Source organism: Carettochelys insculpta, chromosome 3, assembly GCF_033958435.1.
Source record: "Carettochelys insculpta isolate YL-2023 chromosome 3, ASM3395843v1, whole genome shotgun sequence".
Taxonomy (NCBI): Eukaryota; Metazoa; Chordata; order Testudines; family Carettochelyidae; genus Carettochelys; species Carettochelys insculpta.
The window spans coordinates 15,812,424-15,838,950 of NC_134139.1; the positions used below are offsets into that span (position 1 = coordinate 15,812,424).

Genomic DNA, 26,527 nt, shown 5'->3' on the forward strand with positions numbered 1-26,527 from the left:
TTGTGCTGGTGTTTAGCTCTGCCTGTTAACACTACTGCTGCTCACTGCCACGAATGTGCCATGCCACATTCTGAGATTCTACCACTTAATCCAGTTCTTAGTGATTTCAAGAGGTAGTAAGTAACCTCTCAGCTGCCACATAGGTGTCCAAGTTGAAAACCATATAGTAATTCTCTCAAGAACTGTAGCACAGAACACCTTTGGAGACTCAAATGTTCAAACAACATAAAAGATCAATGAAACTGAGTTCCATTTCTCCAGATCAGAAGACACTACAACCACTTTTTTGGAATGAGGCATTTTTTAGAAACATGTTCCAAATTTTTCAAAATATTACAAAACAAGGAAACAAGAACGTTAAGTGTCATGCACCCTGAATTTTAGATAATCAGCTCCTCACACCAGATTGAGTTGTGTAACAATGGAAGGATCAATAGGATCTATGCACAGCACTTTGGAAAAAGTCTGTAGTACAACAGTAGTCCAGAAACTCCTGCCAATTTAATTTTTTTAAAAAATACTGCTGAACCTGTGCATGAACACACAAGCTACTCGACAGTTGTCAGTTTACCACTGGAGAAAAACAGAGGTTTTTACAAAGAGAACAAAGTAATCAGTGAAAAAATAAAAAAAAAAATAAAGGAATCGATACAGATGCTCTAGTATTTCTGTTTCTTAGATGTTTTATGCGCTGCCCATGAAATACCACAAATGCTATTCCATCTTCTCATTTATTAGATGGTAAGGAGAACCCTTTACACATTTTATAAAATATTTTGAAACTTAGTCTGCAAAAGACAAAACAAATGTCATTTAAAAGCTACTATCTGCAATCTGGTATTTTTGCCAGATTTGAAACAAGGTTATTTATTTATTTAAACACAACGTACACACTGACCTCACGGAACTTGGAAGCATATATCCAGGTTTCAGTTCATCATCCCTACGGCTATGTCTGCACTACAGCGATCCTTCAAAAGAAGATATTTCAGAAGATCTCTTCTGAAAAAAAAACAAACCCTATTTTCGAAAGAGCACGTCCACACACACAAAAGCGAATAGGAAAAAACTGCTCCACTCTTTTGATACAGCATGTCCACACAGCCCCTGCTCTTTCAAAACAATGGGCCAGAGATCAAAAAAATCTAGAACTATGAGGACTGCTCTTTGGGAAAAGGGCCTCCTATGCAACTACACTTTTTTTTTTCCTTCCACTAAAAGAATCTTGTGTAAAAAGGTGCTCTTCCTCATCTGGGAGGAGAAGCAGGGGTCTGGAAAAAGTGCTGTGTGTTTCCATTTTAATATCAAAAGAATGCATTTTATGCGTTGACGCACTATGGGATTCTTCAAAAGACCCCCAGATTTTTGAAAAAGACTCATTGGTGTAGACGTAGCCTGTGTGTTTTTATGTTCATATTCAAAGAGAAAGTAGTATCTAAAAATCTTTTACACAAAATAGCTAATTAGAGCAACTCCTGTATTTTAAAAATATATAGAAAAATATAGTCAGTAGTAATTGGCCTATTAAAAGAATCTTCAGGTATGATGTGGCTATTAACACATATTAAGACCCTGATTTTACAATTGAATTTACATGGACAGATCCTTGTATCAGTGCCTACTGGTGCCCCATTGAGTTTAACATGGCTCCACTTCAACAGAAGTTTCTACTCACATGGATCTGACTGGAGGATTAGCACCTGTAACCACTCCATATCACATCAGAAGAAAATTTTACAGAGTCCAGTAAAACTGCAAAATGAAGGTTGGCCCAATTCAAAAACCAGGAAGATAAGAATCTTGGTAAGTTAAAATAAATTTATTTTCTCCAACTTTGGTCTTCAATTAAAGATGGAGAAGAAAGTTGTCAGGAAAAGAACTGCAGACCCTATTATAATCTAATACAAAATATTTCTTACTCATATATAATACAAAATTTAGACAAATAGAAAATGGCAAATTCTGCACCAGTTCACTGAAGTCTCACTGATTTAAGTGGAAAACTTTGGGACTGAATCTCTCAAGCAACTTCAGGAAAGATAAACAATCGATTAACCTTTTTTTTTACGTTTCAAAATTTTAATCACCATTTCCAAAATGTTAATAGAAATAAGTTAGTCTGTATCTTCAAAACAAGACACCTCATAGGGCTTGTCTATACTAGCTCCCTACTTCAAAGGGAGGATGGTAAGCAGGGTGTTGTAAAGAGATGGGTTATTTCTCTGTATCTACCTTAAAACCTGTCTCACATAAGTTGAAGCTTCTGTGTTTGTTTGGTTTTTAAAGGGAGGAAGCCTCCAACTGGCAGTACAACAAAACACTAGTGTTGCTAACAATCTCTTCTGTACCCTAGTAGGCTGGGTCATGAGTGGTTGTACAGCCATGTGTGAAGTTGTCGACACAGGCAGAATTCATTTTGTGCCCTCTGTTGCAGGTGATGTGACCAGGGTTACTCTGAGCCCAGAGGAGTTTTAGCAGCAGCCAATCAACAGGCAAAATGGCAGTCAGATGACACCCTTGGGGGTGGGTCAGACTAACATGGAGGCTGCTTTTTGGCTTTGCCTCATGCTTCTAAACTCTTGATTGAGCAGTTCACAAAGAACGATGCTCGGGTGCCAGTTTAAGGCAACTTTGCATCTCCTATGCACTGCTCTGGTGACAGAAAGTGTCTGAGGTGCTGGCCATGATTTGATTCCACACGGTACATGCATTGAATGGAGTCACACAACTTTAACAAATGAAAAAAAGTATCAGGCATAGCCATGTTAATCTGTTTCAGAAAATCCAGAAAGGAACATATTTATTAGTCTTTAAAGTGCCACCGGACTCCTTGTTGTTTTTGTAAAACATATGGCTTCCATTCATCAGGAAAGCACTTAAACACACTTCAAGCACATACATAGACCTACTGAAGTAAATAGGGTTACTCATGTGATCAAAATTAAATATGTACTTAAGTGCTTGCTGAATCTGGGCCTGAAGGTGTAACTGTCCAGGCAGTATGAAAACACAGTCCCCCTCCTTCTCTTTAATAAGTACCGTAGCTTCTCCTCACCCGTTATTAGCAGATGCCTGGATTGTAGGGTCAAAGGGATCATTACGATCATACAACTTGACCTCCTATGTTACAGGACGCATTGAAACTGACCTGTTGATTCTATAATAAATTTTCTGAGCAATAGCACCTCTTTTGGAAGGATTCTAGTATGGATTTAAAGACAGTGGTGGAGAATCCACCAAATTCCTAAATTATTCTAATGGTTAATTATTTTACTGTTAAAAATCTGTGCCTTACTTTGTTTGGATTTGTCTTGCTTCATTTTCCAATCATTGATCTCACTGTGCCGTTTGAGAACACATTTACTCACATAGCTTTCAAACTGATGACCTATTTTGAAATTTAAAAACAAATATTTAGTTTTTATTGTTATTTTTGTTATGTTCAGCACTATGGGCCAGATTGCCAGCTGGTGTAGCTCAGCATAGCTCTGCTGACACAGAATTAGACTCTCAGTTAGCTAGCCCTGCTCTACAGGCACTAATTTGGGGTCTGTATCAGACCTATGTGACATGGCTATAACGATACTTGTTTTCACAGTTTTCAAAATCTAAAATGATGTGGAACATGGGTCTTACCTACAGGAATCTTTCCTAGTCTTCCAACAGGTATGTACTTTGTGCAGGGCACATCATAACGATACCTAGGAAGACCTGACAAGTACATATTTGTTGCTTTTTATGTGAAAGCACTCTGGTGAGCCTAAACACCACAGGTTGTCCATGCAGTAAGTTTGCAGAAACTATACCAAAGAATCCTTTGTATTTGTTTTGTACATCCCCTTCTTCCAGATAAATGGCAGGCAGTAAAGCATGCTCTTTAAGTTATATTTTAAAACTTCCTTTTAAAATTTTTATAGTAACTGCCTATAAAATATTTTATTGCAAAAGAAAAAAAAAATCTTCCTTTTGGGTAAAATATACAAAAGCAGCTAAATGATTTAGGGAAGTAGATCCCATTTTCAAATGTGATAGGTTTTTAAATCTTCCTGGTTTTCAGTAAGACTTAGGGCACAGCTATACTCCATGAAGAAAACAATACCTGTAAGCAGCAACTAGCAAAGACCAGGTCACCTGACTTGGGTGCAGGGCTTGCACTACTGGGCTAAAAACAGCACTGTAGATATTTCCACTTGGGTTGGAGTCTGGACTCTTAAACCCACTCCCCACCAGGTTTCAGAGCCCAAGCTCTGGCCCAAGTGAAGCTCTTGTTGCCCCTGTGGTGCAAGCCTGAGTCAGCTGACCTCAGCTCAAACTCACCTCCACTCTTCTATCTGCAGTTTAGACATACCTTAGGCTCCTAAGTCACTTTTAAAAATGGGACCTAGGGTCACTGAATCACTTAGGGTTTTTTTTTTAAATTTTACCCCTCAAACTCATATTTACTAAATAATTGGAATGTGCACTAAGAATTGTGTATCTTATTAGAAAAATTCTATATATTGACAATCTTTGAGGTTTGAAAGGGTTCTAAAAGAGGAACTGCCATGATGATTGACTACAAACTTGTAGTCCTAATTTTTTTTCTTTGGCTATGTCTACACTGGAAGCATCTGTCAACAGAAGTTACTGTCAGCAGGGAAATCGCTGGAGAAAACTGTCGACAGATTGCACCTGCACACAACTTGCTCTGTCAACAAAGAACTGCCAGACTGCACTGCCCTCTGGTGCCAGAAAGGGGAATGGCAGCGCTGAAAAGAGGGCTGCCCAGCAATGGGAAGCCCCATCTGTCAACAGAGGTGTTCACACTGCGCTTTTGTCGACAGTACTTTGCCCAGAGATTGTTATGCCTCGAATTTTTGAGGGATAATACTGTCGAGGAAAATGCAGAGTTCTGTCGAGACTTTGTTTCGACAAAACTCTGTAGTGTAGACCCAGCCTTTGGGCTTATAAATGTTAATGTTGCTGCAGTTTAGGCTGTCAAATACACATTATCAGCTTTAAATGGCCAGGTTTTAATTGTATGACCATTTCACACAATATAAACTAGTATGGCTAATTTGACATAATAGATGAAAACTCAAGTCGTAGTTCTGATTAACCAGATGGCACTTTATATACTCATGACAGTGAACATGAAAACCTATTTTGGACACTTTTTAATATTTGAAAGTTGTTTGAGTCTGCTTTATACACAATCTGTTATATCGCACTTGTATGTGTCCTCATTCCAGTCCTGGTTGGTTTTCGTTTTACAGTAATGCAAAATGGACACTAGGCTGTATATACACGTGCAATTCAACATAAGCCCTGAGTAATTTTAAAGTATTAGTAAAACCTTGTAAATTTTAATGTGTGCAACTAAAATTCAGAAAAGTATTACTCTACTGTGAAGAAACCATGTATTCCAAAATATATAGCATTTTACATTAGTTCTATGCATTGCTGAGAGCTCTGTAAAGTGCACAGTATAGTTACATTCCAGGTAATTAGAAAATGAGAAAACATGTTAACTTAATTCTTGAATAGCTACACAGTTTCTTTTTTAATTAGTGGCAAGTGATTCATTCTGCATCTGTGTAATCATGCATGGAAGACTTTTAGAGTTTGAATTAAAATCCTCTGCAGTACATATTTTGTAAATGTTCAAGTCACAGGTCCTTTGAGTCTTATAAGGAAAACTGTACAATCAAATAGTTAAACTGCACTTTCTGGGATAAATAAATACCAGTGGAGCTGAGCATCCTCTCAAATGCCACAATATGTGATGGGGAAATGAAAACCAGGAAACATTCCTAAGAAACAGCTTGTTGGAAACTGAATTCCCCTTATGACTACATAACTGCAGTGAACAGGAGATAATCTTAGAGCACTATAATGAATTGTCTGAGCAAATGTAAAGGAAGCCCTTTCACTAAAGAGTGGGTCCCAGCACAGCATGAGAATTAGAGCTTTTGTACATCATTACCAGAGCAACTAGTGCTAACAAATGTTTGTATATTCCATGCCAAGAAAATGCAGGCACTAAATATGACAACCGCTGAAGGGTGAAGGTTAGCATTGTTGCATATCTGTTTTTAACATATCCAATGGAAATATTCAGGCATGGAGATTGATTTTTTTTTTATTTGCATTGTTTTGACACCCCAGAATGGAAGGCACAGCTTGGATTCTGTTTCACTGTCAAAGAGTCCCAGGCCTAGCAGTTAGCTGGTCCCATGGCTGCTGTAGTCAAACACGCCTTTCTTGAAGAATGGGGAGAACTCACAGAGGGTGTGTTTCGACAGGATTGGTCCCACTTTATCGATGTGCAGCGGAGATGATGGAGACTTGAGCATCATGCAGAAAAAGTTCCTGAGGTATTTCTGGGAAAAGAAATCCATTATGTCAAAGTGTGTTTGTTATCTCTTTGGTTAGTCATGTTGGAGAGTTAAATACAAGACAACATAAAAAATGAAACAAGTGATCCAAATCTGCAGGAACTTGGAAAACTTCATTTTCATAACTAAACAGACTTCAATACCAATCTGTAAATGAGTCTCTGAAGTGTTTATGCTGTTGTCAGACAATACAAAGACAATGTTTACTATATTCTTCTCCTGCCAGGACTGATAGCGTTTTATTCCACCTTCAGAGTAATACTGTCTGCTAACCATGGCTTATCAGCATGTCTGGAAAAGCACAACCAACATGAGTAAATATTCTAGTTGGTGAAAACATCAAAGCTACCTTGCAGAAATTATGCTAAATATGGCTGACACCCCACGCCCCCCCCCCACAAAAAAATAACCCTTAAGTCGTCTTTTCACCGCCTAAGTACCATGATCATTAAATCTAAAGGAAATCATTTTGAGCAATATACTTGTTCCTTATTTTTCAGCTACACCACAAAACCAGGACACTACATGGCTTTAATAAGACTGTACCTGTTATTATTCAATGCGTGGGACTATCAGGAAGGTGAAAGTGTACGGTGCAGGGCGCTCCGTGGTCATTCAACAACTACCTGGGAGATTCTGCAACATCTCCCTCTTTTTTACTCCATCTAGGTTGCCCAGCCAACCCATTTCACCTTATCCATGCTGCCTTTTGGAGAGGTAAGGTTGGCTATAAGAAAAGGGAGTTGGCTCCTCAATGGACCATTCACAGGACACCCTGCCGCCTCCCTTCTCCTAACCTGTAAAGGATGGCTCCCACTACTTTCAGCCAACCAGCCATCAGCCCCACTCCTGCTTAAAAGCGCAGCGCAATAATTATATCAAAGCTGAAATCCACCTTTAAACCACTGAAAAGAAATGAAGTGTTCCTGTTCCAACTGGAAACATTTACCAGCCATTCCATGAACTGTGTCCATTTACATTTTGTGCAATTGTGACAGTAACAACATGAAGGTGACTTTTACAAAATATGTGATGTTTTTCCCTACAAGTTAAATTTTGGGGGACCATGAACAGTTAGTGGAATTTAACAACTAGCACTTGAAATGTTTAAATGAAATGTAGTAAGTAAAACAAGTGCTGAGGCAGATACACAAATGTACAGTATTAAAGAGTAACCAAAAACCAAAACCAAAACCAAAACAACAAATACAAAAACAAACCAGCTCTCACATGCCATGTAGCTGGAAGAGAAATGTTATCAAAAGAAAAAGGATAAAGTCTTTTGCTCTGCTATGGACTGGATTAAAAAGACAACTGACTTGTCATGTCTTCCGGTATTACACACTAATCACGTATTCAGGGAAATAAATCCGTTTAGTACAATATCCTATGGTAAATGTGATGTTCAGTTAGCAGAATGCAGCCTCCAACCCTAATCCATCCGTTGTGGGAAGCAGTCACCCTAATTAGAGTCCACATTATCTGCTTTCTTCTTGAGACCTCCATAATAAAACAAGCTATCCATTTGCTCTCAAGAGTCTTGGAAACTGACGATATTAATATCCTGGAATGCAGGCTAACAGAAAAGCAGCTGGCACATAAGCTATTCCCTTGGCAGGACTCGTGGATTTTCTTTTTTTATTCAAATCTCCCAAAGGTTGTACTAATGGTCACAAAAAAAATCATTACAAAAATGCCTTCAAGATGAATTCCAACAGACTAGGAGATAATTTAAAGTAGGCAACAGATGTTGTGTTAGCATTTGTCATAATTAGCTCACAAGTAGGGTCCTTTAAAAAAAATCCCAACCCAATAAAGCTGGAAGGATGAATAGGGAAGTAAATCAAATGTAAAACTAAAACATAATGCTTGAGTTTTAGTAGTGGAAAGTTACTGCAGTAATTCCAGTTTCCTGGATCTGAGGTTCACGGAAAGTCCCAATTTTTAGTCACAGTCTTCAGAAAGGAAATCTTATTCAGCTTAGTCAGCATGACCAGGGCCATCAGCCCTAGGAAAGACTGAGGTACTGTTTCAACCTGCTCTAGGATCTGCTGTTCTCCCCGCTTCAATCTTTAATGAAGGAACAGAGTTAAAAACCATAGAGGAGTTCAAATACCTTGGCAGTGTGATAGCCAATGATGGCTCCTCTGACAAAGAAATCAATGCCAGAATCTGCCAGGCCAGCCAGGCACTAGGACGTCTGAGAGCGAGTGTTGAATCAGCACAATATCCGACAGTCCACTAAACTGAAAGTGTACAAGGCTGTAGTCCTGACTAGTCTCCTCTATGGCTGTGAAACCTGGACCTTGTACAGAAAACATATAAAACTCCTGGAGCGCTGCCACACATGCAGCCTGAGGTCAATACTGCACATTTGATGGCAGGACAGAGTTACGAACCTGGAAGTCCTGGACAGAGCAGGAATCACGAGCATCGAAGCCATGATTCTGAAAGCCCAGCCTTGCTGGACAGGGCATGTCATACGAATGGAGGAGTCAAGAATCCCTAAGCAACTCCTCTATGGTGAACTCTCCCAGGGCGAAAGGAATCAAGGTAGGCCTCGCAAGAAATACAAAGACTGCGTGAAGGCCAAAATTGCTCATGCTGGTTTAAAACCAGATCAGCTAGAGCAGCATGCAAAAGACCAAACAGGCTGGTGTGCGCTCATACGACAGGTGTATGACAACTTTGAAGAGCAGCGATGCATATGTCTCATTGATGCTTGTGAGAGGAAGAAATCAACAGCGCACCAACAGAGCCAGGACAATTCCCTTGCCCCCACTGTCAACGCCCATGCCATTCAAAGCTTGGTCTTCTCAGCCACATGTGAGTCCACAACCGATGAGCCTGTGCAAGCTCAAGACGTCATCAGTGGACACAACGGACTACCTACACACATTTCTGGTAAAGGCACTATTCTTGCCCAGGTGAGGCAATTCTAAAGGTAAGAGAGAGAATCTATGTGCTAGGCCAGGATATGCATATGAACTGGGAAAGGTAATAGCAGTAACTGCTGTTTCACATGACTTTTCCAGATCTGCACAGAAATCATTTGCTGGAACACAACTGTCTGGAAGTAGAAAACAAATTGTGAGAAGTGTTATGTTCTCTTGCTCCCTGTATTTCACTGCTGAAATGTCAGTTTGAAGGAAGATTTCAACACCACAAACATCACACTAGTAACACCATATCCTGTATGTCAGTATGCACTCCCCTGCTCAATAGCCTCTGGAGAAGGGGTTGTCATTCAAACCTCACGTCTGTTTTTGGGCTCGTACACAGTGATGGTATGGAATTTTGGCATCAACAGAGGGACGACTCAACTATTTGATATATATTGTGACACACCTGGACCAGTTGGCTACAGTAGTTTGATTGAAGGCAGATAAGACTCTCCACTGAGTAAATAAGTTTTCTGGTCCCTGAATGACCAGGGTATGGGCTGCAGCAGAACAATAGGCAGGCACCTTGAGCCAATTAAGAGCAGGCCTGAAGAGAGACAGGCTAATCAAGGCACCTTCAACCCATGAAGTTCCTGGTAGGGCTAGGTTAAAAGGCATCCCTTCAGAGAAGGCAGTGAAGCTAAGTACTGGGAGTGAGAAGGTGTGTTATGGAGGAGCAGGAATGATGTGGACAGATATCAGGAAGAAGGTATTGGGGGCACATCTGGGGAAGTGGCACAGGGAAAGGCTGCACACTGGTAGTGAAGGAAAACACTGCCTATTGCAATTGCCTTTGAGTCCCTGAGCCAGAGCCTGGAGTAGTGGGCAGGTCCAGGTTTCCCACAACCCTTCCCCCCACCACTACAGATTCCACCACCAAAATGGGAGACTCGGATTAAGAAGGGGGTTCATCCCAAACCCACTGACTGCCTTTGATAAAGGTGGCTCTGTAGGCTGTGACTGTTGCTTCTAGTGAAGGGTGAGAGGCTACACTGAAGGCCACAGCAAGCCTCTGACGCAAACACTAACTACCCTGAAGCACAGGACACCTCAAGACAAAGCTGGAGCTCTTCCACAATATATTGTCATTTGGTCCAAGCATACACTAATACATATAGAAAACTGCTGTGTAAAACAATTTGATTGCCACTATGTCAGAAAATATTCAGAGCAGGAACTCAGCCTGTTTTATTCTCAGATTCAAAGCATGATAGAACTGTCTCCCCTAGATTTGAGAGGTGATGATTCTGCCATTTTGGTTTGTCCTACATTTTCATGTCCTTTGGATTGACTAACTTGAGTGCTATATTTATGCCACAAAGCTTTAACCTTGCATGACAAGTATCCCTGTGGGAGAAGAAATTAGAAAGCTTCACTAATCTCAAAACCGCTTCTTTGCTGAACGGGCCAAGTTGCTTTGTGTGCATTTTCATTTGGTGAATGGTGAAAATGTAACCATTTCAAGTTTTTAAAAGCTTCTGCTGTGATAAGGTTCATTCTATAACTGTAGGCCTGTGTTCTTCCAACGTGCAAAGTCATTCTAATGATTTTTGTGCTAGTTGCTACACGGGGATTTCACACTTTTTAATATTTTAACATGAATTCATAATGTAATTTAACAGCATTAAAATTATTAATATTTAACCTTTCTGGAATGTAAAAGGAGTCTTATCTTTCATTTGGGAATGCTGTATTAGCAGGGAACCTAATCAGACCCTTCTGATTGCACACCCCTAGTTGCCACCTACCACGGACACTGGAGTCCTTACTTGTTGAGAAAAAGTGAGACATCTTGCCTGCCTCCCCTCTTCCTGCCTTCAAACAACTCCCAACCTCTAATCTCACACCGAGACAAACTCCCCACAGACCATAACACAAACTCGAAGTGGTACCAGACCCTGCCAGGACAACTGATGTGAAACCAGCAGACCTCTCTGCTCTGCCACAATGATCAACAACCCCCCACAAGATTCCTTTCAAGTTCCATGCCTATCCCAACGCTGAATACCCTGACAGCAATGATGCGGGTGACCCCGGAAGACTCCCATGCTCTCAGATGACCTCACCCAGGAAAAAGGATAGACAAAAAACACCACATTACCTGTGGGTGAACACTTTCTACAAAGTGGTCATTTTATATCTGACCTACCAAGCCTCACATTCTGCACAGTGCTTTCAAAAGACAAGCCTAGGAACTTAATTTGTAATTTGCCTGGACACTAAAAATTATGGACTGGAAGAAACTCATTGGATTTGTTATTAAACAAACTGATTTTGAAAACAACCTAATACCCACTAACAATGTTCCCATCTGCTTTCTTCCCCACTTCCCCTAACAGCCCAATTTCCACTGAGTGGTCCCCTTGAAATGTTTGTTAACCGTTTATGTTAAACCATCTATTCCACCTTGTATTTAGTAGTGACACTCTGAGGCTTGAGCTACACTACACACATAGTTCAATACAATTAGAACACTCAGGGTGAGAAAAATGCCCACCCTGAGTGACAGTTATATCAACCTTAATATCCTGGGTATACAGCATTATGTCAGCAAAAACCATACCATCGCTCAACAGTGCTGGAGTTTTCAAACTGATGGGACAGGATGAAATGGATGAGTTTGGAGATGTGTTTTGTGTTGGGTATCTGATGGTTATCTTTTATCTTTTAAATATCTGAGGGAGCTCTCTCACATTTGCTTAGAATGTCTTCACAGATGCTATCAAGAGGCACCAATGTAAATTGTAGTGTAAACCTGTGCTATGCTTTCAATACCTAAAGCTTTTCTCTCTCTTTCAAACATAGGATGGGCCAACACAAGACATTATCTCACTCACCTTGTCTCTAAAGATAAGTCTAGACTCCAGGCTTCCGTTGACACAAGTTTTGTCAACAGAGTGTGCGTCCAGGCCACAGATCTCTCGGGAGAGATCTGCTAGGCAGGAGCATTCTGTCAGCATCCCTGTATACCTTGTTCCATGAGGAAGGAGGAATGTCTTGGTAGAGGACTTTTTCCCCCAACATTTGGCCCTGTGTGGAAGCATCAAATGTCTGAAAAGACACTCCCAATATGTTCACAAAAGACTGGCAAACTGAGCACCACAACTTGCATATCTTTTGCCAATACCTCCCGCAGTCTGGACACAGCCTAAGAGTTCAGAGTTACATTCAAGGTTCTCAACAACTGGTTCACCCATTCTTGCTAATAACTTGGAAAAGAACTGATGTTAATGTATCCTGGAACATATTGCAAGATATCAAAATCAACTCTGGAATAAAATATGAGCATACTAGCTAGTCTTATTCAGTATCTTCAGTTATAGTTGATGTATTTTAGGTAGCAGCTAGCCATCTCTCGATTCCCACACTATCATAGACATACACTGGAGGTCACCGTGAGCAGTTGCAATTTTATATGAAGGGGGAAAAATCCTAGTTCCTGAGATAATATTTAGTGTTAAAAAGTTACTTTGAAAAATCTAAGCATAAATTGTACATTTCTAGAAAGAAAACAGAAGTAATGTAGCACTTTAAAGACTAACAAAATGATTTGTTAGGTGATGAGCTTTTGTGGGACAGACCCACGTCTTCAGATCAATAGCATTTTCAGTACAGACTGACATCTATATGGTATAGAAGTCCCAAAAAATTGCAATAAATCAAGTACATACTGAACGTATCAATTTTTATTGCAATTTTTTTGGGGACTGTACCATATAGATGTCAGTCTGCACTGGAAATGCTACTGATCTGAAGTGGGTCTGTCCCACGAAAACTTGTCACTTCATAAATCTTTTTGTTAGTCTTTAAAGTGCTACGTGACTGCTGTTCTGTTTTGGTAGAATACAGACTAACAGAGCTACCTCTCTCACTATTTCTAGAAAGGTTACAGTATCATCTGGTCCTTATCTTTACATGGAAACAAACAAGTACTGGACTCTGGTTATATCAAAACTACAGAACTCGAAACCACTGTCATTTGTGGACAGTTATGAAAATCTCATGTTAGTAACAAACAGTAAATATCTCTCTATCCATTTTACTTCTACACATACCTATCAACATTAAATCAGAGGCCGTTTCCTGCAATTAGATAATTTGTGTCAACACACTGATCAGGGCATGCAGGAGAATTAAGAATGACACAGATGGATTTAAATCATCAGGCCCACACAGCTGCATTTGTTACAATATTAAAGAGAGTATGACCCGTCCTCAAATTCTGGCATTAACTGGATCCAGTTCTTGGTGAAATGGCCTTATGCTATACAACCAAAAATATGACATGGGTTCCTTTAGCCAAACCTCTTAATTCATGATTCAGTCAAGTGCTGAATCATACCACATGCCACCTCCCATCCAAGCAATACTGTTTTCTGGTAGCAGTCTTCAGCCTTTCCACAGTGAAGAGAAATAAGGCTGCTTAAACACATTTCCTACCAATGAAATTGTAAAAATCAAGGTAACCACCAGTTACTGTCCAGCTCAACCTCAAATTGCATGTCTTACAACCCTCAGATTACAGTCCCAAGACCACTTCAACTCTACAGAAAACTACCTTCCAATTCCATCCTACAGTCATGCACAATGCACAAAACCAGCTCTCCGGAATCTCAGTCATGCAGTCGTAACTCTGGCCTCACCAAAATAAGGTTCTCTTGCTGACACGCAGGTTTCAGATGTCTACAATGTGCTAATGAAGACAAGCCAAACACTGCAATTATAGGGACTCCCCAGGGAGGAAAAAACAGACAAACTTGCTGGGAGGTGTGAGAGTGTGTGTTGCAGAACAGACATCAGGACATCAGTGCTTCTTTAAGCTGGTTGCATTTGCTAGGAAAGCAAGAATACAACAGTTATGATGAATAATACTAAACTTTTTTTAAACTAGCTTGTCTGACGTGTGTGGAGGTACATGCAATTGAACTTTAACATATTAGAAACAACCTGGGATCTGAATGAAATATTAGACTACAAGTCTAAATTTTAAAAGAATGAGTAATTTAACTCATGTTACTAAAAATCATCATTACTCTCCACAAAAATTAACTGTGCCCAGAAGTAAGTGCTGTAATTCTGGTGTGCATCCGTAACATTCTGTTTGAACAACAAAAATGGTTCTAATATCCATGAGATTTTCAAATCTCAGCACAACCTGAATTATGGAGGATACCATTCTTTGCTGGTTTAAGCCAGTGCACCTCTAGTGAAGCTTCGGCAATCTAAACTAATGAAAGATCTGGTGCAAAGTTGCTATAGAAATCTTCATAATATGCACAAAACACTAAGATCAGGAACATTTCCAAAAGTGCCTATGTAATTTAGAAACTTAAGTCCAATCTTCAGACTTGACCCAGGAAATTAGGAGTTGAGTGGGGTTGCCTGGGAGCTGTTTCCTTTAAGGTGGCTGGCAGGGACCATAGAGCCCTGGCTGGGCTGGCCAAAGTGTCTCTGTCCCCTATGGGGGCGGGGGCTGGCTCCATAGTGGACTCCTTACTTAGAAGTAAGGAGTGCAAAGCATCCACACACACTTAACTTCGAAGTAAGGGAAGGTGTGCGTAGACACTCTGCATGCTACTTCCAAGTACCAGCTTACTTCAAAGTAAGTTTGCAACGTAGGCGCAGCCTAAGTTTCAACAATACTCAGTTTTGTCAGAGTGGTAAACTATTTTAATATAATGAATTTAATTTAATGAATTTTTAAATACAAAGCATTCTGTTGGAGGCTGGTTAAAGCGCAAGGTGAAATCCCTATTCTATCTTGGCAAAACCAAACTTTTCATTATAGCTATTTAGATATTTTTCTGTTCAAGTCTAACAGCATGAGCACATTATGTTGAATTATCATCATCCAGCATCAACTGAATTAACTCCTAAATTCAGTCTAGTTCACAAATGGCAATAATATTCTGCTTGGCTTTACATGGTAACAAATGAAATTCATTTACAATCTATGGGACTTAATATTTCTTACAATATCTCTGTGTTAAAAGGTGATAGTCATTGGCTTTACATAGTTCCAATAATCACTCCTGTAGCCTGCCACAGAACTGTGATTTACAGTGGCTGTATCTGTGTGAATCTGCTTTCGGAAGTAAACGGCCATATTAAAAAGATCAAAACAGACCTAGCTAGTGAAGGAAATCAATCTTTTTTCCAGAGCAGGAGTCAAAACAAATCCTATCAAAACCTATTCACAGATGGCAACAAAGGAATTGAATTTACTACGCATCCCTGGGCCAGCAGTGACAGCATGTCATCTGCTGGAATGGCCTTGGCAAATAGCTACCAAAGTACTTGACATTCATCATCCTCAACTTTCTTTGGTGAAATCAAAACTGGAGGCTCACTGATAAACCTGCCTTAAAAAAAGGACAGCACATAGGGTCCTTGATGGAGAGCTGTCTTTATGGATACACTCATCTCCAGACGGTCAGATCATTACTGGGAAAACTACACAGATATGGGAACTGTTCGACGTACTTTGCAAGTGGACATTTGTGAATTTGCCTTGAAGTGACAGCAAAATAAAATGCAACTATTACAAACACTAAAGTGAAATTAAACAGTCTGAAATAGGTTAACTCACAAATTTGAAATTAACATTAACGGTTCTCTCCTTTTTATGGCCGTGTCTACACTAGCCAAAAACTTCGAAAAGGCCATACAAATGGCCATTTCGAAGTTTACTAATGAGGCACTGAAATACATATTCAGCGCCTCATTAGCATGCGGGCGGTCGCGGCACTTCGAAATTGATGCAGCTCGCCGCTGCGCAGCTTGTCCAGATGGGGCTCCTTTTCAAAAGGTCCCCAGCTACTTCGAAGTCCCCTTATTCCTATTTGCTCATAGGAATAAGGGGACTTCAAAGTAGCCGGGGTCCTTTCGAAAAGGAGCTCTGTCTGGATGAGCCACGCAGCTGCGAGCCGAGTAAATTTCGAAGTGCCACAGCCGCCCACATGCAAATGAGGCGCTGAATATGTATTTCAGCGCTTCATTAGTAAACTTCTAAATGGCCATTTGCATGGTCATTTCGAAGTTTTTGGCTAGTGTAGACATAGCCTATGATACCTAGGAAAATATGTGAAAAGGTGGAAAATTCTGAATTATTGATCCCATTTGCCCTATTGAAAAGACAACGTAGTACACATAAAAGTTTATATTTTTAATTGCAAAATATGATAGTGTAACTTGGTCCCGTCTATTTTCTCTGCTTATGGCACACAGCAATTCATGCTCCTAAAAGCTGTAATTCTTTGGTCTAATTCTGATTGTTGGGTGCAGTGTAGACAGGGCTGGAGAGTGTTTAATGGTCATAACATATTGGAGGTTAGAAAAGATGATCTTGTGGTCCTTTCTGGCCTTATATCTATGGTTGGCTGAAATTAAACAACTGAAGTCCTAAGCAGAAAGCCAAAAGTTGTATGAAGGGTATTTTTGCAGTCAAAAGTAGGATTAGACACTTAGGTTTGCAAATCAGATTTTAAAGTTCCAGTCCTACAAGCATTGTACAGTAAATTACTTTTGGTCACAGGACTGAAGTGAATGAATTCAAGAGGTTATTTACAGTTACCCATCTATTGAAGTCTAGGAGATCCATGTGTAGGGCTAAGTGGACGTTTGAACGTAACTCTTCTAGAAACTATCCCAGGTTTCCATTAGTGAACTGAATAACTCTTGACCCTACCAGCATTATTAGAATAAAATAGTTGAACATGCTCTGTTCAGTTTGAATTTCAGTGGGATTTACTCATACTGTATTTTGTAACATGCATAGAGGTTAAGGGAAAGTGTGCAAGTGTTTGGTGCACATAAAAATCTTGTTTTTTTCTTTTTGTATACATTAAATGTAATAATTAGGAAAAGCCATTCGCTTACTGAAGATGGTGAGTGATACAAAGACCACAGCTACCACCCAAAAATGTTGGAATATTTAATCTCTTCACAGCTGATCACTGCTACAACTTCTGCTATGAACACAGTAACTTCAAAGTGGATGTGCAATGGGTGCCTCTGGGCAACACTGGTGGGGCACCTGGAGTCATGAACCTGGTATGCCATTATATCGTCAAAGTGGCTAACTAAATAGGTTTTATTTCCTGCACGCAAGCCAGTGTTTCCCTTATTTTGTTTTTCAAAATACTTCCTTAATGTACATATAAGTTATAAGAGGCCGAATCTATCTATAGCTAAAACAATTGTCCTGTAAGTGCGTTAACATATGTGATGTTCAAAAACAACAAAACAAAAACAACCCCAAAAAAACCCCTAAACATACCATGTTCTCCTTTCTGGGCTGATGTCCTTTTATCCCCTGTCAGAGACTTCAGTGCCTCTCTTACTTTGGGCAAATTTTAAAAACAGTGGCCCTAAATAAGAGCCATTGTAAAAGTTCAGCCTGAATATGAGGCTATACAACTAGTACTTTCTCCAGCCCGATCAAGCGTTGGCGACTATCCAATACTGCTTGGTTTTTTAGCTGCAAAACAATCGGGCACCCATGCGGGTGAAATAAAGAAAAGCTTCTAGCTTTCTTTGAGTGATTTTTAAATTTATTCTTAACACTTTAAAAGCTACCTGAGAGAACTGCTTCTAAGAGAACTGATTACTTTTATGCTGCCATAGGCCTACATTCAATTCGGAAGAACTACGCTAACGAGAAGCTGGTTTTAAACCTATTCTTAAAGCTCTGATATTAAGGAAGAGTGACTGTTGCAAGAGCATCACTAGAATCTAACAATTGTCTTATAATAACCACTTTGAAGTGACATGTAATCAGTACCTTTGACAACTCTTTGTACTTAAGTTCACTGGCATGAAAGCAAACCAGAAAAAGGAAACTTTATTTACCACACTTGACTTCGATTACTATGTTTTTTATATTTCTCTTCCCAATTTGAATGTAAATAATATGAACTCAGTTAACAAACAGATTGGAGATGGGGTATTAAACACCAGTCCCATTTAATGCATTTGTACATACAGAAACTGCAGAAACTAAGGTTTGATTTAAAAAAAAGGTTTCAGTACTTTTGATCACAACGAAAACTTTGGAAGCATAAAGAGAATGCAAATACTTTGTCTGCTTAAATTTGCAGACAGCTTCAAACAATGATTTAGAGGTGTTAACTCATCCACCCTTATTAATCTAATCGGACACTATCTCTAATTGATGGTACTTAGATGTTAGTTCTTAGCTGATTTTAGCACAACCATGACAGGGGGTTAGGGGAAGAAATGTAAAGCATTTTTATTTAAATAACTAGATCAGCTTGGCTACCCTGGTGCTGTGATTTTATTGTCTCTCAATATTCAATATCTTTCTTAGAAGTCCTAGTTCCTTGGTAATATGACTTGCCTACCTAAATGTTTAGTAACTGGTAATTTGTAATGCCCCCCCAGTGCAGTGAGCATAATTTCATTATTCTTTTTACTTGTGATTTTATTTATGAATCTTGTGTTAGTGCCTACTACTAAGAACAAATCCCTCAGCATCAAGAAGTTAAGAGATTAAGAAAAAACTTTATTCTGGGCACAGCTAGAGAAATCAATCCAGGGTACCTTTACTTAAAGTCCAGACCACTTACAGCACAAGGCTGGGATTTCCTGCTCACTAAGGAAAATCCAACCAGCCAAAACAGCACCTCCGCTAGACCTACTGGCCAGCCAGAAGCCACACAAGCAAACCCACAGACTTCTCAGCTGCAGTACCAGCCAAGACCAACAACCCCCCAACTTAAGGTGAGAAGCTCTTAAGTCTGTTTCACCCAGCACTGCACAGACCCCAAAGGGCCCAGCCCCAGACTGTGGTCAATATATACTTGAATCTTACCCAAACAACACACTCACCAAGTCTTTAGATCTACTATCTGAAGATTTATTAATACAAAAGAAAGAACAGGGTTAGAGAGAAGAATTGTTAAAGCAATACTTCACATACATCAGTAGTAACTACTGATGCAGGCCAGTGATGTTATTTGCTGATTCTTGAAAGTCTCTTGCAGTTCATTTCAGGTTATACAGATTCAGTCATTGGAGCATAGTAGGTCCAGCCCGCTGGGATCCACATGTTGGCACATGGACCCTCGGAGACCAAAAGACAAAGGATCCAAGATGAACACTGCTAAATCCACACTATTGTTCTCTTGTGTGTTACCTCTTGTGTTCAGGGACAAAGCCCCTCCCTCCTCCCACAGTCCCTTGAGGGTCTGCCCCCACCTGACTCAGGTGGGCTGTTGTGGGAAACTGCCATTTGACGAATCCCAGGAGACAGCCTCAAATTTCTGAAACGGAGCCGTTCCTTTCTCTCAGTTCAGGTCACTTGACCACTGGGCTACATCCCACTGACAGATCCTAAGCAGCTGGCATGTGGATTTGGTGTCTGAGCACCTGGTTTCCACCCTATCGTTAAGCCCAGTGTCCTGGCTGGGGCTGAGTTCACAGCTCTTATTGTGAAGTTTAACACAAACATTTTCTATTACAGCTACATAGCTAAAATCTATAACTTTACCTACATACATGATACAGACATGTGAGTAGCATACATAGATTCAGGGCATCATTTGCTTTCATTGGACACCTCATATGGCGCCCCCCCAGCACAATATTTGGGGCCAACAGCCATACTGGGCATTAAAATGGCTTGCAAACCCAATATAAAAGTCCAGCCGTGTGACACACACACTGCCTATTAGTACTTCAGTGATCAGGTATTTGTGCTAGCTTCATTTTGCTGTCCACAAAGAGAACTAAGAAAGTTGAATACTGGGAATAGAAAGGAGAAGACTGATAAAGAGAGGAGCAAACGACTTTTTACAACAGCTTATTGAATGCTACCAAAATAATATATTTAATGAGTACTGTGCTGGCAGCAGAAGTAGAAATGTAGCTCAGGAGACAGAGCACTGGAACAGGAGTCAAGAAAAGTAAGTTCAATTCATAACATGGAAAATTATTTATGTGACCTTGGGCTAGGTCTCTTACCCTCAATCTCCTCTGATATATAACAGGATAATGGTATCAATCTATCTTTGTAAAGGACTTTGAGCTCTACAGAACTAGGTCTTGTTGTATAAACTGGAGTGTAGTTCTCCGTGTTTAGAAGAAAAACAGTGGATGCTACAAATGGGATATACTGGGAAAATGGGTGGGACAAGTAATGCTTGGAACACCATGACATTTTCTTAGCCAATCCCTCCTAACAGGACTGCACCTAGCCAACCACATTCTATGGAATTCTAGGTAATTTTGAATACAGAATTAGTTCTGCAGAAGAACTGAATAGAAAAAAAGAATTCTCTGTGCAAACTTACCAGTAGTAATTCAGTCAAGACACAAAAAGACATGGATGTTCTGTACCATATATATTATTTTTGCTGTGTCCATCAATCTGTCTGTCCAAGCAAGGTTCTACCTTGCTTCCCTCCCCGGCACTGTGCTGGCCTTGAAACCCCACCCCCAGCCAGCCCCTCCAATGGAGCCCCCCAGGCACCATGCCAGCCCCAGCCCCTTCTGCACCCAGTGTGGGACCCAGCCCCGCACCTGAGAGCCCCTGCTAGACTGTGTCGGCCTCAACCCCTCCCCCAGCCTGCATAGGCCCAAGCCAGCCTCCTTACGGACCCCCCCTCCCCAGCCAATATGGAGCCTATCCTATCCCCCCCATGGAGCCTCTCCCCTAGCCAGTCCCAGACCCAGACAGCGCAGGGCCTCCACCAGTCCTGATGGAGGACACAGCACCCGCTGCACCATGCCAGCCCCTCACAGTGCAGGACCCAGACCAGCCCCACCCCAGTGGAGATCCCTGCACTTGGTGCTAGCCCCCCTCGCACCATGACCCCCAGCTCCAGCCCCTTCCCCACCCAGCATGGGGCCTGGCCCAGCCCCCTCAGCAGAGCCCTCCCACACCATGCCAGCCCCTCCTCTGGCCAGCCCAGCCCAGCCCAGCCCTTCAGTGGAGCCCTCCCCCCGCCCCGGCCACTAAGGCGCCTGGCACAGACCCTCAATGGAGCCTGTGCCTCGGCCAGGGCAGGGCCTTGCCCAGCTCCCCCAACAGAGCCCCCCACACACACAGTGCCAGCCCCACCCCTTCCCCACCCAGCTCAGGGCCCAGTCCAGCCCAGCCTCCCTACTGGAACGCCCCTGCAAACTCTGCTAGCCTCACCCCTCCCTCAGCCAGCGTGACGCCTGTCCCATCCCCCAACGGAGGTCCTCCCCCACCCAGCAGGAGGCAGGCACGCACCACTTTGGATGTATATTACAATAAGTTTCTGCCTAGAACTTTCTTCCAGCCCAACTTCCACTTGCAAGTGGAGCAGCAACTGGGCCTCTTGTTATATTAACAAATGCAATGCCAAAAGCCTTTGAATTCCATATATGCAGAATGGTAAAAGGATAATTAATGGCACCTTAGTCTTCCAGTGAATGCATTGAAAAAGTTTTGAACTTCTGAGGACCAGAACACCTTAAAACTGCATCTACGTTACGAGATAAAATCAATTTTAAAGGAGGTAGCTCAGTATTGAAACATCACTGTCTTCACTGTAAATACCATTAGCTAGAATTAGAGAGCCCTAATACCAACAACAAAACGTTGATATTACTGGATAGGTATAATGTCAATTTTGAATTTACAATTTCAAATACAGGTTAGTGTGGAAGCGCTGTGTCTTTCATTCAAATGTATTAGCCTCCAGAAGTGTCCTGTATGCGTCCCACAAAGCTACTTGGTGACCGTCCATGTATGGCTACTGCAGGAAGAAGGCCACAGGAAGCCTGAGAATTTACGATTGAATTAGAATTTGAATTCTGTAGCGCCCAGGCCCGCAAATATAAAGGTTCAGATGCATGGCTGATGGAAGTGGGCAGGGGCAGACAGGACTGATAGCACAGCTGTCCACTGCTACATCAACATCTGCAGAGGATGTGCAGCACAGGGAACCCACGCAGGTTTGTGGGAGGGCTGAACGCACAGCTGCCTGCCACTACGTCAACATCCGCAGCGGAAGCGCAGCTGATGGAACCAGGTGGGGGTGGCCGGGGCTGACAGCACAGCTTCCCGCTGCTACTCCAATGTCCACAGAGGACGCATAGCACAGGAAACCCAGGGGGGTTAGGGGAGGTCTAAAGGCACAGCTGCCCACTGCTACACCAATGCCCGCAGTGGACGCATGGCTGACTGAACCGGGCAGGGGTGGACCGGGCTGATAGCAGAGCTGCTCACCGCTGCATCAACATCCACAGTGGATGCACGGCACAGGGAATGAAGGTGAGTTTGCGGAAGGGCTGAAGGCACAGCTGCTTGCCGCTACACCGACATCTGCAGCAGACATGAGGCTGATGGAACCGGGAGGGGTTGGACCAGACTGACAGCACAGCTGCCTGCTGCTACGCCACTGTCTGCACAGTACAGGGAACCCAGGCAAGTTTGCGGGAGGGCTGAATTCTGCTACTGGGTGTTCTGAATTCTGAGACAGGGTTTTGAATTGTGGGATTCTAACATGAAACACACATAGGTACCCACGATGCACTACTCATACTGTCAAACTTGCATTGGACAATGGGGACACGGAAACAACAAACAATGGGTCAATTTCAAGAAGGTTTGTGGAACATTCAAAGTCATAAGAATGAGGTTAAAAATTATTTATTAAAAATCTAATTTATCTCGTAGTATAGAAGTAGGCTAAGATACACAAACTTTAATAGCCTCAGAGGGGTAGCCGTGTTAGTCTGCAGTTTCACAAATAACAAGCATCCCTGCCACATCTTAAAGACTAACATATTTTAGGTCAACAAGAAATCCTGTAGCACCTTATAGACTAACAGACATTAACATATTTTAGGTCATGAGCTCTGGTGGGTAAGACCCACTTCTTCAGATAATTGGAACAGACATTTAGAATCCAGGATTTATATAGCAGGGGGCAGGGAGTGAAGGATGAAATTCATTTGCAAATTTTACGTATATAAATTAGGCCTTAAAAGAGATCTCAACTATTCTATTCATTACATGGGCAACTTCCCATCTTTGGTATTCTCAGGAATGGGATACATCCTGTTTAATTTACTTCATCTACTGCTCCTACCATGTTGAATATTAACAGTGAGATAGCCATGTCAGTCTGTATTCTATCAAAACAAAAGAGCAGACATGTAGCACTTTAAAGACTAACTAACTAAATTATTTTGTTAATCTTTAAAGTGATCCCTGACTGCTTTTTTGTTTTGGTCCTACCAGTGACAGGTAATCCCCACTAGTGCCACCCCGCTTTTACTCACCTTCCTTTGTAGAGAGAGAATTCAAACTATCTTCTAATAATCTTATATTTACTCTAGCTTAATCCTATCAAATGACAAAAACAAAGTCCCCAAAGGAAGATATTTTACTATGACTATTTTGATACATGTTGTCTTTCAAGGGGAGATTGTGATATATTGTGGTATGCAATGTCATCAATTAGTTGAAGACTACCAACCCTAGGATTCCTTTTCATTGTATTTAGGCACTGCTGTTTCTTGGCACTCTCTGGCTGCAGGGGATGTAAGGATACAGATGAAAACTAGCTATCTCAGACAAGGTATGGATATGGAGAAGCTGATGATTGATGACACAAACAACTGGAAGCATAAGTCTGCTGATCACCAAGTACTGTAGCCAGTCTTTAGTTTCCACTGCATTTCTTTTTTTTTTTTTTTTACCAGAAATGCCTACTTGTATGTTCAGCTGGCCATAGCTATCCATTCATAAATCACCTTCAAGTGAGACTACTGACATCAACTCTCTGGAATTAGTCTTGAAGGCCATATGAACGCTTCAACTAGTGCAAAGTGTAGCAGCCAACACTTTTAGAAGATCAGTAGTTTATAGTACATTATACTACCGTGTTCCAGACGGCCAGTTTGCTTACAGGGATAATTTAAGATTCTTTGATTAGTAAAAAAAACAAACAAAATAAAAATAACTTGTTATCTTAGAGCTAGTTATTGCTAAAACAGCCTCCATCACTCTGTTCTACTGAGGCAGCTGCAATAAGCAAAGGTATTTCAGGTGTTACTTCACAGCCCAGAAGTCATAGGAACCAACAGCAAAAACACTGCCAGTACCAGGAACACAGATTCAAAATACACTCTCCTGGGTAGTCCACAATATTGTCAGCTTTACAGTGGGATACCACAAATCTTTGATCAGGCTTTTCCTGACTATGGATGTCAGCATAGGATTAGACACTGGCCTCTTCAGTATCTCTTTCTTGGTTTGGGTCACTGAATAATGTGCAAATATAAGTACTATATGAAGGGAAATAGTGTATTAGTTTATGTAAATAGAGTCCAGATATTTGATATCTGAACTACATATAGCAAATTAAAGCATTTATACCCTGTTTATTAAACTAGGGTGGATATAATACATTATTATTAGAAACTATTTGCATGATTATAGTTCTAGATACTCTATACCATGACAAAAAACATCATTTTACAAAGCAGTTAGAATATTTAGATGTACATGTATAAATATTAAAATAATATCAATAACCATGAACAAAAACACGAGGTTAAGATGCTGAATGGGACACAAAATATGGAAATTAATTTCAGCACTGAGAATGGAGTATAACCATAGATTTAATAACGTGAAAAGCATTTAAAATTGCTCCAGAAGAAACTAAAGCAGGAAACAGATTAACTGTACTGTTGGTTAGCTGCCCTTCAAAAGTCAGTAGGAAGAGGCATTTCCGTTTCATAAAATGCTGTGTTATGTATTAAAAGAGTAACTAAAAATAAGAATCAGACAGTTCATAGGAGAATCCAATTTTCTCTTTTTTCCCCATTTAAACAACTTTTACTATTTATTTTAACTCAGAGAGGTAGTCATGTTAGTCTCTACCCTCACAAAACAAAAAAGCAGTCCTGTGGCACCTTAAAGACTAAGTATATCATTTATTAGCTGATGATACTGCCATGAAAGTTCATCGCCTAATGAACTGTACTGTTAATCTTTAAGGTGCTACAGGACTGCTTATTTATTTCTTTTAATTTATTGCAATGGCTCCAACTCTAAATTGACTTGCATCCCTGAGCAATCCATTAGATACAACAGGGTTGCAGAGTAGCAGACACTAGTACAAAATCTGTTGCCCATTTCCCCCACACCAGCTGAAATACCCTATCCTGTGGTGATTAATGAGTTATTGACTACAACCAGAATCTTCACTGGGTCATTGCAAAATAGCAAGGAAGACGGGCGGTTAGAAATACATATCATATACACAACACAACAAGAGAATACAGAAAGTATCAGAAATATTGTTACACTATAATCAAACTTAATTCTGAAATTAGCTCAGAGGGGAAACAAAGTAAATTCCAAAAGCAGTTAGATTACAAATAAAGCTCAATGAAGCCTAAAAAGTGCTTGCCTCTTCCTCCCCAGATATTGATACAATAATTAAAGATAAAATACTGCAAATCTTCAGTTAATGGACTGAGTTCATAGTAGATAAGTGTCTTCAAAATCTTACCCTGTATAGAGCTCATCTGCTAACACCGAACTCTTACCTCATCTCATTCGCAACCTTTTTTCCCTTAAATAAATATACTACTTATGACAGAACGAAAGATGACCTTTTAAAAAAATACATTTTTACAGACAAGCTTTATTACTTTGCAATCTACTGCTGCCATCTCCTGTAGTAAATGAAGCAGCAAGTAACTTCACACTTACAAATGGGCTATTTAACGTCTGCACAGGGGAATGGTTTCTATTGGTCAGGCAGCCAGAATGCTGTCTAAATACATTTGCAGAAGTTTGTTAAAAAAAAAAAAAAATACTATTACCTCTAAGTGACTCCGCCGTTCTGCAATCACTCTTTCATCTTTATTTCCAAATAGCTTCTTTGGGGGGAATTCTAAAGTAGCAAGCTGTAACAGATAAAAGAATGAATTGGCTGTGTAAATGATAAGCTAAGCAGGAAAAAAAACAAAAACCCTCTTTAAACTATGAAGCGATCGGAAAGAGAGAAAATGACATACATTCACAAGTTACAGTACATGCCACTAGGTCCAACACCATTATGCTATTCTGCTAACATCAGTATAATTCAGCCTGTACTAAGACAACAGGATTGTACTATCACAAGCAAATTATTCTAAACACAAAAATTCAAATGTCTCCATCTACCAACATAAAAATGAAGAGGTAGTAAACAG

General features: G+C 40.7%; 1 protein-coding gene across 5 annotated transcripts in view; it reads right to left on the minus strand.

Annotated features, from left to right (window-relative positions):
* KIF16B (kinesin family member 16B) overlaps positions 1 to 26,527 on the minus strand; it is a 286,791-nt gene that overhangs the window by 41,396 nt on the left and 218,868 nt on the right. For 2 of the 5 annotated variants that reach the window (XM_074989378.1, XM_074989376.1), the window contains exons 26-27: positions 26,156 to 26,239; positions 6,266 to 6,362 (exon numbers count right to left, since the gene is read on the minus strand). In XM_074989378.1, the coding sequence (XP_074845479.1) occupies positions 6,266 to 6,362; positions 26,156 to 26,239 (181 nt within the window). Of the gene's footprint in view, positions 1 to 538; positions 6,363 to 26,155; positions 26,240 to 26,527 lie in introns of those variants that run through there. The other 3 variants (XM_074989379.1, XM_074989380.1, XM_074989375.1) reach the window with 2 other exon arrangements.